The following is a 15,554-nucleotide window of genomic DNA, read 5'->3' as shown; positions in this document are numbered from 1 at the left end:
GTCCACATTGAAGGGAGGGGAAAAAAAAAAAAAGAAAGAAAAACAGAAAAAGGAAAAAAAAAATTAAAAAGAGCCCCGTGACTGGCACAAGAAGGGGCTGTAATTTGGAGGGATGGCAGCTAAGGCTGACTCTGTACCAACCCCGGACCAGGAACGGGCTGGGTCCTGGAGAGGCCGAGGAGGAGTCGTGGTTTACATCGCATCATGACTGCTGTGCGGCAGGGCCCAGGGCCCCTGCAATAAAAGGCTCAAAAAAATAATGTACAGCACGTGGAAGGTTCTACTAAATGCATTTCAAGTCATTAGGGGAAAAATTCAGAGAGCGAGAGAGAGAGAGAGAGCGAAAGAGAGAGAGAGAGAGAGAGAGGATGAAGATGAATGAATGAATGGGAGAGATGGTGGAAGTGTCCGTCTGTGATTGTCACTGAACAATCCGCACAGGAGAGAGCTGCTTTACCATTCCCCATCATTTGCACAAAGAAAACAAAGAAAGGGCAGATGATACAGTACCTCCATGGTCTGAGACTGATGCATGGCTTTGATTGCATTCTGTGCCATTGCCCTTGTAGAAAATGTGACAAACGCACAGCCTGTGGGAAACAAGGGGACAGGGAGCAGGAAAGACAAAAAACAACAAGACAAAAGGGTTGGACGCTTGTTAAACCAACACAGTCTACGAGAACTGCCACAGGACGCCACTGTTCTCAGTAGTACATAAAAATCAACAACTTCTCTCTTGGTTTTATCTTAGTTTGCTTTTGACTCACAGTGCTGACTTGCTAATCTGACCAAAGCAGAAAGATTTATTTATTGACTAGTTTATTTTTTTAAATGGAGACGAGGGGAACGTAGTTGGGCACTTTTTTAAATTTTTTTAAGCCACGGGGAGTCTGAAATTAGCAAGATCTAGTCTGCATTTTCTAAAATAAAAAGTTGCTATTTTACATTTTTCTCCTTGGCTGATCATATCGACTCAGGGCATCCACACATTCAGGTTTCTGGATTTCAAATTCTAGTGCTGATTTTTTAAGCAGCAAATAATAAAATCCTCGACACCCAGAGGCCAATTAGCAAATAAAATTCCAAAGGCTCGGAATGTCAGCAAATTAATACATCTGATCTCTTCTGGGTAGTTAAAACATATACATGTATACGCATACACTGATGTGATTCAGATGCAGAGAAATGTACCCCATCCTGCAGGACCTGTTTAGTGATAATTATGAACAAAAACAAATGCTCTGTTACTCTCAGAATCGTCAATAGCGCATATGAGGCGAAACTTTAAAACCTGCATTGGATTTCTAAGTTGTAGAAAATCTTTAGGATTTTTCCAAGTTGTGGTTTCTGCTATGCATCCGGGATCTGACCTCAGGTTTAACATCCACCAGACAATGTACAGTTCTCTGAACGCTTCCGGTGAGACCCACTGAACTTTCCATGGCTCTTTATTTCTTGTGCCGTAAAATCACCAGAACCCACAGCACCTGCCCAAGTGCCTGGTGGCAGGGGCTAGCCACCGTGCAGGTCGCTGTTCCAACTACATGGCTCATTGCCCTTTTCACTAATAAAAACACTGTCTGCTGAAATTTACATTTTCTTCATCGTGCACCCTTGGGCTTCTTAGAGAAAAAGACTGTGAAATTAATGCAGATTCAGGCTGATTTTATAATAATACCACAGCACACTAAAAGCTTAGCTAAAGCAATGCAGACTTATTTCACTTATGATCTCTAATGACTTTAAAAGTGCATTGATTTTCAGCTTCTTTAGCTCTGCACAGTTTGAACTTAGGTATCAGAGAATAATTTAGTGTTCCACTCAATTTCTTCAAAACATTATTATTATTACTACTTAAAAGATTTCCAAATGAGGCAGATCTAAACACCGAGAGATGGGAGCCTGCTGTCATCTCAGAGTGAATGCAGGAAAGCGGGATACTGGCATCTGCAATGCAAGATTATTGCCCCTGTGGCCAGTAAACCAAACAGAATGTTCTATGTCCAAAAAAAAAAAAAAAACCCCAAACAAAGAAAACAAACAACCCCCCCCCAGCAGATTGTTTGGTTTATGTAAATCAATTTGTGAGCCATAAAATATATTTTCTTCTTTTGCTCTGCCTGAGTACCTGGTGAGATTATCAAGTCAATACTGTATTAGCACCTTTTAATCAAACAGCAATAAGAGAAAGCAACACCTGCCCATTATCCCCAAAGCACAAAAACATCCAGTCATGGAAATAAGTCAATGCATTTTTTTTTTTTTTTTTTTTTTTTTTTTTTTTTGCATCATGCCGTAATTTTGAATACAACAAAACTCTGAGTACACGGGAGAGTCCTCTCTCATTGACTTCCCAGTTACACTGGCCTCAAGAAGCCTGAGGTCTAGCTTGCTGTGAATGCCAAGCGGTTTTGTACACTTCTCTGACATTACAGCAGCTAGTGAAGCTGACTATTTAAACACACTGCCTGCTCCTCCACTGGCTGTAGCTTCTGTTGTCAGGGAAAGCAATCTGGAGCCTTCTTTGAGGCATCTAGAAGGTGTGTGTGTGACAGCGTGCGACAGAGGACAGCACGTCTACAGGCTTCCATATTGTGACTCAGCTCTACAATCCGAGAGCCCCAAAGTTACCGTCTGTCTCCGAATAATACCCCTTCAAGAACGTTGTGATTATCATCGGCATCGTTAACGGAGGCGAGAACACTAGGATGTGTCTTCTTCCGTTTCTTGAGACGACAATGGAATTATTTGCTTTTGTAAATTCTCTAATGGAAATATACCTGACGACATCTCTAATGGTATCTGACATCACGTGAAGCCTGGCCTAACTCTGCTTTTAATAGTCAAGAAGGCTGTTTCATTCACTTTATTTGCTCTGATTATCCAGGAACATGTGCCAAACTGACAAGTTTCTGAATGGAGGTTAAGAATGCATTAAAAAAAAAAAACACACATATAAAATGTCAACAGAAATCAATAAGGCACAGTTTATGCATTTACCACAATTTCAGAACAAGGAGAACTTTTTCAGTAACTTAGTGAGAAAGATACAGCAATTAGCAGGTCTCAGAAGTATTAGCAATAGAACCATAAAATTCCATCTCTATAAACTTGAACGACTGCTCTTTCCTCCCTTAAACTTGCAATTAAAAGCTTGACTGATGTTTCGAATTACAGAACCCTTACTGCATCCCCTCAAAAAAGAGTATCTGACAAATCTGATGACTCCTTTAACCTTTTTACTCTATTGGCAGTGGTGTAGGATGAGAGAACCTGTTGCGTCAGGGGCTGTCAAATTCGGGCTATGTATGGTGTTCAGTTACTTAAGAAGGAAATTACCGTCGTTTGTAAAGGGAGGGCGCGTGTTGGAAGCTTCCCTCCCTCTGCCTTTCTGAACTTCCACAACTTCAGAACCCAATGTTTCATGGCCGGGTAGCTTGTTAACCTTCGTAATTTCTGCTCTAGTCCTCTGGTGAGATGTTAATTTTCTTTTCCCCATCACTGAAAACATGGTGGCGGCTTTAGGATTACGCCTCAGATCTGTGGCTTTTCACTAATATAGGGTCATATGAGCTTCTTCCGTGAAGACTGGATGCCAGCTTCTCTGACCTTGTAGAGTTGGCCCTCCACCGTTCTAGAATGTCTCAGGGTCAGCCCTCCTCTGTTCTAGACGAGTGGATGTCCTGTCTCAGTAGTCAGTTCTCTGGCTACTGACTAAAACGCAGGAGAAACTAGAATGGGGCCAAAAAGATCCCATGTACCAAGATAAATAAAGCTTTAAAAAAAATTTTTGTTGTTGTTGTTGTTTTTTGTTTTGTTTTGTTTTCCTTAGGTAAGGTAGTCTGTATATCATTGTCTTAAAGCTTCTCCATACACGTAATAATAGCAGAAAAAATAAAGGAAAAGTCTGTCCTTAACTGTGGCCAACCTGTCATTTACCTTCCAATTACTTATTGTCTCTACTACTTTCAGAATGTCAGAGCTTCCTCACAGAAACCAAAGGAACCGAACTCCTCCTCGTTCAGTGAGGTCACCTTCTTGCTGCTAAAACAGATAAATGATTGACTGGAGAAAGGTTTCTCCAAGTAATTTCCTCCTACAGACGGGATCTAAGGAAAGCACGTGGCCCTGTCACAGAGAAGATTCTGGAACACATCTATTACACTTGTCAACTCAACCGAAAAGCTGTCTTACGCTCAGGTGTTCTACCCTTTCTCTCAGCGGCAGGAGAGTTTTGAGAGAACGAGATGAATTCTTGGTCTGTGCCAGAAAAAGCCAGAGAGCGAGCGAGCGAGAGGGGAAGGAAGGAGAGAAGGAAGGGACTTTTTAAAAGCACGTCTAACGCCAGGGCCTCTTGCTTTTCTGCCTCTTCTTTCAAAGAGAAGCAGCAGCCTGCTAGATTCCAAACAAGGAGGGTAATTTAAAATAACTTGGGCAGCATGAAAGCACTTGCGGCCTAGGGAAGACTTGTTTATAAATTCTCGTTGTGCCAGAGAAAGTTCTTAATGCAGCCAATTTTCCTTGTTGTAGCTTGCTAGCAGTGGCAGAATTTATGAAACGTTCCTATCACTACCACACGAGAGCTTCCCAACTACCGTGCGAATGGACCATCCCCAGGGTTGGGTTAGTTCACTGGGAACCGGCATGGAGAGACAGCTGGTCCGTGCTGCCCGAGGCTGAGGGCAGAGGGCGACTTACTGTTTTGCAGAAATCTCACCCTCATGAGGAGCTTCAGAGACTGCCCTCAGAACGACAAAATACAGTTCATAACCCCGGGGTATTTGATACGCGTTCCCACGTCTGTTTAGATGCTAAGCGGGCACGCCTAAGACGTCCTGATCAAAACCCAGTCCGCTCCAGGTACGTATTTCCGAAGTCAAATGCCCTGTCCTGATATTCTGATCAGATATAATGGAAACAAATGAGGATTTAAGGGCTAAAGCCAGTCTGGGCTTGCCAACAGCCCCGAAAATACTGCCGATTTCATTTGTCAAGGGTTTTGGCAGGAGGACGTTGGAACACTGTAAACACAGCTGGAATATTCTTAAACAAGCAGAGAGTTGCCTTACACGGCAGTGCAGATCTGACTACACTTCACGGGGAAAGGAAAAGGAGAGAGACTCTCTCCTGGTCTCCGAGTTACGGAGAGTCAGTCGTTGCCAGGGTGCAGAAAACAAGCCGTGTAGATTACATCCAGACAGCCCATTCTGACTGTGGGGTTACAGGTAAGTGAGAACATGTGCATCTTAGGAAACCAACAGGCTGAGGGGACACTGATAAATAAATTCACTGGTGGAGAAGACTTCCAGCCTAGATTTTGAGAGCAGATGCCCCCTCTGACTTCCTGTGCATGGGCTCGTGGCATCCTGCTGGCTTTCTCCAAGAAGGTCCATTCGGCAGGCCTGGGAGGCTTGCCTGCTGTTGCAGAAGGATCTGAGTATCATGAAGGGGCTGGAAAACACCTCAAACCAAGTTTTCCAAATGAGAAAAGGTGGCAGAATGGGTTACTGGCCCCAGAGGGGAAAATCCATGCTTAGCTGCGGGCACATTGCATAGAGAGAGTCAGACTCCTGATGCTCGCTGAGCGCTGGTTTCAACGTGCTTGGTAGAGGCCAGCTGCTGGTCCATGCGCAGCCATAACAATTCCTAGCGAGGGGTGGGCCGGGGGGGGGGGGTCTGATCTGGAACATGCCACAAATTGGGGGGCTTGCAGAGTCCTGATGGGACTTTACAAATGCTCCTTCTTGCCAATATGGAGATGACGATTTTTGTTTTAATGATGGTGATTCTGAGCCAAAGTCCAGAGCTGTGGGTCCCGGCAGCCCACCACTCCGCATCAGTGGGCCTACAAGTCTGGGAAAACCTTGGCTTCGCAGCCTTCAGGGAGCAAGGGAAGCCATGGAGGTGGCAGAGAAGACCGGACAGGAGACACGTGGCGGAGAAGACCGGACAGGAGACACGTGGCGGAGAAAGCCAAGAACCGCCTCTTTTGTCTTCATTCTTGGAGCGGAAACGGGCAGGAGTAAAGCCAGGAAAGTGAACCAGTGCTCTGGACCTCTCCCTTGCGACCAAACGGTGCGAGTGCAAAACCTTTTTCCTGACTAGCTCATACGCAGTTTAGCATTAGAAGGTGCTTTCCAGAGCAGCTCACCTTTCTTTTCACTTAGTTTTTATTTATTTGTTTGTGTCTCAAACAGCTGAGCTAGCAACAGGCAGGGAGACGGGAAATGCTGAGCACCCTTTATCTGCAGAGCCACTAATGGGAGACACTCATTAATATTTGATTGAAAACTGCAATTCTTTAATGAAAGCAAAATAGTGGCATGAAAGAGAATTGTTCTTTTCACAAATACACTGATTCAGGAGCCATGCCCTGTACCCGGGAGTCCCTGCTTGAAAAACCGACCACTGTCCAGCTTTGTATTTCAGAACAAGTGGTTATAAATGAGTATTTCCTTTTTTGCCATAGGGAATTCTCATCAGGTCCCCAGATGAGGAGGGGGAGGGGGAAAAAAAAGGGGGGAGGGAGGATCTGCTTTTTACACGGAGCCATCATTTGCATAAAATGCGGGTGAGAATGCTCCCGACACTCCTGCAGACATCGGCCTCTCTGGTGCCCTCGTGTCCGCGGCCGCGTCCTGCTCTCCCCGGCGGGCCCGGGCGCCTGGCAGATCTCATCCGCAGAGAAACGCCGTCGGCTCAAGCTGCTGAAGATGCTCCTTGTTACTGTCTCCCCTGGACAGTCGGGGAGAGTGTCTGGGGGCCCCGGGCCCGCAGAGGCAGAGCAGGAGCCGAGGTCTCTCTTAAGCCAAGCCCTGGGACAGGAGCGGGGCAGCTACGGTGACTGCTGCCATTCACAAAGGGGTAAACTGAGGCACAGAGCTAGGACGAGGAACTCGGAAGGCCTGGGACTGGATCTCGGGGTCACTGACCTCTGGGCTCTATAAATTTCACCACGATTAAGTGAAGGGCCTTGCTTTCTGTTCTGTCCCCCTGCTACATGCCTTGGGGAAGGCGAAACTGCCCAGACGGGCGTGTGGCTGAGAATAAGGGGAGAGAAGAGGGGTTCGGACTGCTGCGTTGGCCGTGCAACAGGGATTGCAAAGACAGGATCACATGTCCCTTCTGTGTTTGCTTTTCCGTCTAGCCTCACTGCCTTTTCCCATGGGGTTCTCCTCTACCCGGGGTTGGTCCCCTCGAGCGGGTGGGTAGCTCTCACAACTGCTGGCAGAGTCAGAGGACCCCAGGCGACAGGAGAGCTCTTGGGGAGCGGGTGTGCCGGAGTGGAGATCGCAGCTTCCTCCTATCTCCCTGGGGCTGTGTGGCCACGGGCCTGGGCGGCTGCCGTGGGTGACGCCGGTGACCGCGTGGGTGGCGAGCCACGGCTCGGGGTCTGCAGGCTAGGGTCCCGCTCAGGACCCACCTGGGGCGGCCGTGGGAGAGGCCCGTGTTTGCAGGGAGGCAGAATGATGACATTGGCCACTCTCGGGGAACGGCCCAGGTGTCACTCTCCTGCCTCCTTCCTTTTAAAACCACCTTCGGAAGAAAACACGAGCCCCGCAAGCTGGAAGCTGTTCCGCCTCCTTCTACTGTTCCCTCGACTACCTCCGTGCGGGGCTCTGGAGGCGGGTGTAGGCGCGAAACCTTCGTGCCCTGTGCCTTCCCCTCTAGCAGCTGACATCGTGAAGTTTCGTGTCTCAAAGTCAAAAGAACAAATGTTCTTCCCCACATGGTGCTGCGGTTAGCTAGAAGGAGGGAGATGGGTGAACATCAGTGCTTTGAGACGTCAGGCCCGGCCTTTCCTTCCAGCACCGGGAATGAGACGGCAGTGCTGGCCCAGAACCAGAGCCCCGGAACGATAAGAAGTTTCTCATCAGCCCCGCGGAAACCGCATCAATGAGCTTATGAATAGAATGAGACCCTCTCTGCGTTACAAACGTGGGGATCTCTTAGAAGAGGTGAAAAATATGTTGTATGCCTACGCTCTGACTGCAGCCTCCTGGGCCGTCTTGGGAAACACAGTCTGACGGGGGTGGGCGCCGGTGACCGCGCTTCCCAGTGGTTGAGGAAGGGTCTGTGTGGCGCTGTCCGAGGAGAGGAAAACACAGAGAGAGGGGTCTTTCCAGTTCCCTTGGAGCGCTGCTGGTGCTAAACTGCTGGTTTCTGTCAGTGCTCGAAGCCACCGCCCCTGCTCCTGTCACGGTGACAGAGCTGAGCCTACAGTCTCCTGGACCAAGACACCTCTCTGCCACTTCATGAACTTCCCCGATCGGGCCTCCAGGAGCTCTGATCTTGAAAATAAAACCCTGATAGCCCGAGACGGGCCCATCTCTTCTGAGCCCCTGCCTGCTCTGCACTACACGGGAACACCTATGTCCTCCCCTGGTTTCTACCGCTGTCGGGTTTCTCCTGGGCACAGGCAGGGAGCCAGAGACCGAGATGAAAACAACCCATGTCTTCTTTCCTCCTCCACATCTCTCCCTCACCCCCAAAACGTACTTCAGTTTGAGGTCAGAAGGGCTGTACCACGACAGGGCGGCCCGTCGGCTTCCCCGCTGGCCGGGAGAGCCTGAGACAACACGCTGGCTTCCAGACCTTCTCGACCTGAGAGATACAAGGCGATCCCTTCCGCTACGGTGAAACGCTCACGGTGGATAACTCGACCGCAGGGGACACGTTACAGGGTAACCTCTTGCTGCGTGCGGTGGCTACGTCTACCTTGACTGTGACACAGAGTTCCAATTAGCACGTAAGCGGGGAGACTTGATAGACAGCCCACTCACCTCGACTCAGCCCGTCGGGCCCCCGGAGAATCCGGCATTCTTCTATCTGGCCGAATGGAGAAAACATCACCCTGATATCGTTCTCGTTACATTTCTTCGAAACCATTCCTATGAACAATTTTCGGTCTTCCACGGCTAGGGGATAAAAATAACGAATGAGCAAAGGCCATTCTCATCCCTTTGCTTGTAATCAATGCCTCATTACTGCACCAAGCCGGGGCGGGGGGGGGGCTCATGTGAGAGGAAGCGGCGCTCCAAGGCCAGCCCTTCCGACTTGCGGGCCTGCTTCCTCCTCCACAGCCAACCCCGCCACCCTGCTCTCCCCACCCAGCCCTTCCTAGACACCGCTTTCCTCTGTGAGCTCGTCCTGACCCATGCGACACCTTCAGAGGACACCAGATGCTGTGAAGTCCCAAACCCCGCCCCACCCTGTTGGGAAACTCGCAGAGCTTCGGGGACAGGTTAAGCCCCACGCGCTGGCCCAAGGCTACCGTGGCTGAGACATACGTGGGAATGCGCCTTTGAATTTTTCTGTAGGTGTTCTTTTAACTTGAATGACCGAGAAAGAAGAAGGACCAGGGAAAGAAAAATAGGACGAACAGAGGAAGCATGATAGAAAACACAACTTTTAAAGATTTTATTTATTTATTTGACAGAGATCACAAGTAGGCAGAGAGGCAGGCAGAGAGAGAGGAGGAAGCAGGGCTCCCCGCTGAGCAGAGAGCCCGATGCGGGGCTCGATCCCAGGACCCTGGGATCATGACCTGAGCTAAAGGCAGAGGCTTTAAACCACTGAACCACCCAGGTGCCCCAGGAAACACAACTTTTAATAAGGCACTTGTTGGAAAAAGCCTTCTCCCCCAATTTCAAATAGCTTGGCCCCGTGGATCCAGACAATAAGGAGATAAGGGAGATGCTCCTCTCTCTGGAGAGCTAGTAAATGACCTGCTGTCGGTCTGTCCGTCCATCTGTCACGCTGGCTCTGCAGCTCTAACCACGACAAAGCATGGTCTGCATTTCTGACTGAAGAGCAAAGCCGCTGTAGGGAGAGAACGCGACTGTGGCCGCTGGAGAATCCCACCGGGGTGGCGCCACGCTCGGGCTGGAACCCAGAACAGAAAAGACCAACCGCTCTGCTCTTGGCAACCGGAGCCAGGACTCTCGAGGACCAGAAACGAGTTCAGGTGTCATGACAAGCACACGCCAATTCCAACCTTGGAAATGGCCAGGAGGGAAAGACTGGGAAAGGTTTGCCTCTGATGACTTGGGAGATCTTCCTCAAAATCTACAAGCTTGCGCTCAGGATAAGAAGCCTACATTTAGCTTCAAAGGCTCAATTATCACTGATTTCAGGACAGCGTTTGCAGCCTTTTTTAGGAAAGAGCAAAAAAAAAAAAAAAAAAGAGAGAGAGAGAGAGAGAGAGAAGCCCCCTTCCAGAGGTCCACGGAGAGGAGTCTTGCTTATTACTTCTTGTGTTGCATTTTAATCCATTTCTTAGAACTGCAAGCAAGGGCAGCCGGCCAGGCAGCACCTCACCCAGGCTGGCTCGGGAAGGGCCCTGCCGTCCATCGCTGTGTGAGTCGTATCTCACCTTTGCTCTCTAATGGGTTCTCATCTCTGTCTCCCTTACTCTTGCCCTGGACAGTCTCCTTTTCATTTAAACAACAAGAATGCATTTTAGACTTTGTAGGGTGAGGGGACTCTTGGTGCATGAGTCCAGCTGGCTGGGTTGGGGCAGGATCGGTCAGGGAAGCAGGGATGGGGCCCGGGGAGGTGCCCTCTGGAGCGGCGCCGTCCAGGAGGGGAACCGATCAGTCTGTGACGTCCGCTGCAGTAGCTGAAGCCTCGCGTGGCTCCTGAGCACTTGAAACGTGGCCAGCCGTGTGACTGCGAAACTGCATAGTTACTGTGATTTAACTGCAACTAATTTAAATTTAAAAAGCCACAGGTGACCTTCTAGAGGACAGTGCAGCTCTGAGAGGCCCCTCCCCGGGCAGCCACTGGAAGGGAGTGATTTGAAAGAGGTTTTCTGTCCTTCTAAAAGATACCCCCCAAACCCCGTGGGACAGGGAAAGAACTTCCCTGGGGTCACTCAGCAAGGGGGGGTCCTAGCCTGGACCACACCTGCTGTCCCACTCCTGGCTCCTGTCCTGTCTCCTGTGACGTTTCCTAGGAGAGCAGAGGAGGGAGAGGAAGCCTCCAGTGGACAGCAGCAGGGCCGGGTCAGGAGACCTGCCTGGTCCCAGCCCTGCCACCTCGTTGATGCGTGACCCTGGGGAGTGAGAGGACTTCTGCGGACCTTGGTCTGGTCACCCACAAAATGGGTTTAAATTCTTCTCTTTCCTTGATGTCCTTCTTAAGGAGCAAAGAGAGGGGGGCCCTGCTACATGGCTGGGGTGACTGAAGTACTTGGGGGTGGGGCAGAAATGCTGAAGCCCAGAATCCCACCCTCCAGCTGCACTCTGCCCTCAGCAGCTCCTGAGTCAGCGCAGAGAAACCGGGGCGGGGGGCGGGGGAAGGGTCTGAGGAACCCGGGTGGAAGCTGCGACGCCGTAACACCATGAGTTACGGATCGTGCGCCAAGAGCTGGAGAAAGGCTTGGCAGAGGAGGATGCGGCATCTAAGCTGGACTTCAAGGAGCAAGGGCGAGCCTGGGAGATGCGTGGGGGCAGCGCACGGTGGGACGGACCGAGGAAAGCAGCCAGGTTTCGGCACCACAGGCATCATTTCCTGCTGCTCCCGTCGAGAGGGGCCCAAGGTGTCAGGACAGGAACACCCTGGGTTAAGCCTCATCGGAGTGGATGTGGGCAACGGAGTCATTGGGGGAAGCTGGTGAGGACCTGGCTTCCTCCCTTAGATGAAACAATCTTACACTGAAGCTCTTTTCTCGCCCATCCGTGTAGGTGAGCTTCCAGAGATCTACGGAAAAGTGGTGGAAGGAAGCATCTGTGCTCACCAGCACTGGGACCACCAGGGGGACGCGGTGGCCCAGAGGGAACACAGCATCCCCCCCGATGGGAAGGGATGGACTGAACATGGTCGCGCAGGGAGCGGCAAACTTCGAGTCGCAGTCGTGACCTCCCCCTGTGCCCCTCACCATCCCTGGGACTTTTACGGGAGGAAGCTGTGGCTGGGATCTTGAGAGTGAAAAAAAAAAAAAAATTCTGCTGAATTTCTTCTTATCCCAAAGGATCCCCTTTTGGTTCTTTCAAACAGAAGCAAATGATAAATTCCCAGGGAGTCCTTGGTTTCACTGGGAAACCTATCACGATGGCACAGGGCTCCAGCGGATGCTGGTATAAGCACAGTGAGCAGCTCCCGAGTAAACAGAAGAATGATTTTTTCCTAAGATGTGTAGTAAGAACTGGAAGCCATCTGCCAACAAACCCTGGCTTCCGAGGCATCCCGCCGGCTAAACCCGGGTCAGGAGAGGGAAGAGAATGCTCTCTTCATTACCAAACTGTCGCTAAGGAAATAGAACGGAAACCTACACCATCCAGACGCTCTCCGACATGCTGATGCCCTCCCGTGCACGCGCCCCGTCAGGGAAGCTGGATGTTTGCAATCCCTCGACCGCCCTAGTCCCCCGTGGTCCTGACAGCTGGGACCCTGTATGCTTTAAAGGGCAAATGCAGAGAACCGCTCACTCTCTGCTTTCTTCCCCCCTCAAATTTTCCCGGTGAAAACTTTTCTGTAGAACTTAGTCCTGGCATTCCCAGCCTGAGGATCCCTAGGCGGCTTTGTCAGCATTTTAAACAAACATAATTATCCTGCGTTCACTGAACTTTCCATCGATTTTTGATGAATTTCTTGGTGGGGTTTATTCCTCCGTGTCCATAGGCAGGCAGCGGCTCACTTTGGTTTCCAGTCCACAGGAATGTGGATTGCTTAAAGGAGCATACTGTGTCTATAGTATTGTGTTAAGTGCTTTACGGGAATTTAAAAAAAAAAAAAAAGGAAGGAAAGACTAGGTCCCTGTCCTGCAGGGGAAAAGTCTACTTTCTTTAAGGCTACCTGACAACTGGCCGAGGGAGGACACCTTTCACACCGTGCGCCGTACAGGTGGGCTTGACCCCATCACCTGTTACGAAGGGACGTGAAGCTATCCCACAACCAGTGACCATTTCAAGTTGTCCTTCCGTGGTGTGGGAAAGGGTTAACATTTTAAGTTTTAAGTGGGGACTTTTCTAAGTTCGGGGAATAGAAACTTCGTTTCTGAAAAACCCCTAATTGTGAGTCTGTGCGAATGCCCTGGTGTACAATCTGTCAAAGTCACACCTGGATTCAGGGCGGCCTGAATTAATTAACAACTTTTCAATGTGTTAGTGCTAACATATGGCATTTAATTACTGCCTCCAAATCCGTGAGTCTCTCCACTCCGAATTTCAAAATTATTTCTTCCTCGTCGAGTGCCTCTGAAGGTGAGAGAATGGGGGTGCCCATGAACCCCATCTTTGGCGGAGGGTTGCAGGCCTCCGAGCTCCCCGACCATGTTCCGTCATCTGGACCCACGAGCTCTGAACTCAGGGCACGTACGCCAGGGGTCTGGGAGGCCTTGGGAAGAGAGGGCTTACTTGGCATTTCTGGACGTGGGGCTCCAAGCAGCGCCGACAAGCTGTTAGGTCGGAGGGTTAAAGCAGGGGCATTTATGCTCTGTCTACAGCGTCAACTAAAGCAAAGTAGAGCAAAACAAAACAAAAACACCAACTCTCTCAAGCAGGGGCATGACCCAAGAGTGAACACTGGTTTGTACTGGCTGGTTGCTGAGACCCCCAGGCCCAGAACCGAAGGTGACCTCTGCGGTTTTCTTAGCACTCACTGCCAGACTGACTTCAGATCCGGCAACTGACTTTACTTTTCCATCTTGCATAGCTGGTACCTTTTTCTGCACAGCAAACAAAGCTGGAAAAGAGGCCCTCCCATGTACACAGAATGAACGATGGTGGCCCTGTCTGCACGAGGGTATGTTGCCATCTGGAACCCATGCCTCCTCAAGCCTCTGGCCTTGCCGCTACCGAGAGTACGTGGTGTAAGCATGGCAAGACAACTTGGAATCTGAGCTTTGGGTATTTATTCACTGTGTTCTTCCTAAAGACCTCAGCACTTTACTGCTGATCCAGAATGGGATTTTTTTCTTCTTCTTCTTCTTTGAACACCTGCCACAGTTAGAAGCACCAGGGCAGAAGTAAAATGCTGTGAGTTTGCAGAAAGATGCTAGAGACTGCAGCTTAAATCAGAGCCAATTAAGAGAGCAGGCTCTAGGAGGCCTGGAGATCTGGAAAGCCCATGCAGGAAAATCCTGAAGGGCACGGCAGATCCGAGGGAAGCCCAGCAGGTCTGGGCTTGCCATGGAGGTTCTCTTCGTCAGAATCTCTAGATGGACAAAAGGGCTTCCAAGAGTGATTGCTTTCTGGAATTCATCTGTCCATCACTAATTAATCCGTGATTAGCAGCCCTTTCTTGCTCAGCAAATACAAAGTTTCCGAGAGCCGAACACACTGATAATGAAGATGGTAACTGTCTAAACTGTGATGAGTCCTTTGTGCCATCCGTAAATGTCAGCAAACTCAATAAAGGTGCAATTAGAGCTCGTTATCTCCCTTTCACAACTCCAGGAGCTACCGAGAGCATCTGGGCCAAAGAAATCTTTGTGCTCTCTGAGCTTTGGAAACTACGCTTACCTGTCAAAACTGCCATGTGAAATCAGAAAGGACTTGCACCTTTTAACACTTGCTTTAGAAAATGATGCGACGCTCCTGATTCCTCGGCCAGGTCCGAGGAGAACCCTGAAGCCCGCTCAGTCTTCGCAATGCTCGGCATAGGCTTTGCACCTCCATGAAGAAAAATGCGTTAAAGGGCGCTTTCCATCTGCTGATACTTTTTGAACCACCCCCCCACCCCCGCACTGAAATGCAGAAAGTGAAGGTCGCTCCGCAAAGCAAAGGAAGATCTGGCCCAACGAGACGGTTTACAGAGGTGGTTTTTCCCTTCGTGTGTACAGAGCTATGCCTTGCGATGAAAGGGAGCCTCGACTGCTCAAAATGCAGGAGCACAGCTGCCTCAACCAGCCACACGTGCGTGGACGACCCGGCAGAGTGGACATTTACTAAGGGCCGGGTATCACGTGAAGCTCTTTGCAGATGTCAACTCGTGTGCTCCCAGAGCCACCCTGAAAGTTGGGCATTACACGAGTTCAGACTGTGGACCACGCAGCCCCTCTCACAGCCAGAGATACAGGGGCTGGGTTAGGTCACAGGACCTGCCCAAGGACCCAGCTAACACGTGCAGGGTCAGGGGTCAAGTCTGGGCTCCTTGAAATAGCTTTTCCCGGGTACCCTGAGCTGCTTCCTGGACAGCGGTGTTTTCAAGTAACTTCGTGTCTTAGTGAAACAGTGTTTAATCCTGCTTTGGCTTCTGAGATTGTGCAAAATGGCTGGCTGACAGCAGTCCTACTCTGTTGCTGTGGTTCTGAACCCGGAGCGGACATCGGCCTCAGCGTCCAGAACCGACCCTGGGAACAAGATGTGACGTCCAGGCAGCTAGCCTAGGGAATGGATTCTCTGAGTCAGGCATTGTGTCCATAGAGCAGCAAATGCAGAAGAAGAAACCCTTTCATGGTCCCACAACCTGGGTATGTCAGGTCAAACGTTTCCAGCCGTGTTCTCCCCTTCATCCTGCTTCTATAACGGTGACGTAAGGTTCAGAAATAAGACAAAGCTTCCTTCGCAGCCCTTGTCCTGAGACAGGCTAGAGAATTCAGGGTCCAAAGG

General features: G+C 50.0%; 1 protein-coding gene across 11 annotated transcripts in view; it reads right to left on the bottom strand.

Annotated features, from left to right (window-relative positions):
* CELF2 (CUGBP Elav-like family member 2) overlaps nt 1-15,554 on the bottom strand; it is a 607,444-nt gene that overhangs the window by 56,335 nt on the left and 535,555 nt on the right. For all 11 annotated transcript variants that reach the window (XM_059183789.1, XM_059183788.1, XM_059183786.1 and 8 more), the window contains 2 exons: nt 8,784-8,918; nt 511-590 (listed from right to left, as the gene is read on the bottom strand). In XM_059183789.1, coding sequence (XP_059039772.1) covers nt 511-590; nt 8,784-8,918 — 215 coding nt within the window. The remainder of the gene's footprint in view (nt 1-510; nt 591-8,783; nt 8,919-15,554) is intronic.

The sequence above is a fragment of the Mustela lutreola genome, chromosome 8, assembly GCF_030435805.1.
Source record: "Mustela lutreola isolate mMusLut2 chromosome 8, mMusLut2.pri, whole genome shotgun sequence".
NCBI classification, from domain to species: Eukaryota; Metazoa; Chordata; class Mammalia; order Carnivora; family Mustelidae; genus Mustela; species Mustela lutreola.
Note: the sequence above shows the minus strand (reverse complement) of the source record. Positions and strands in the feature narration are given on the sequence as shown.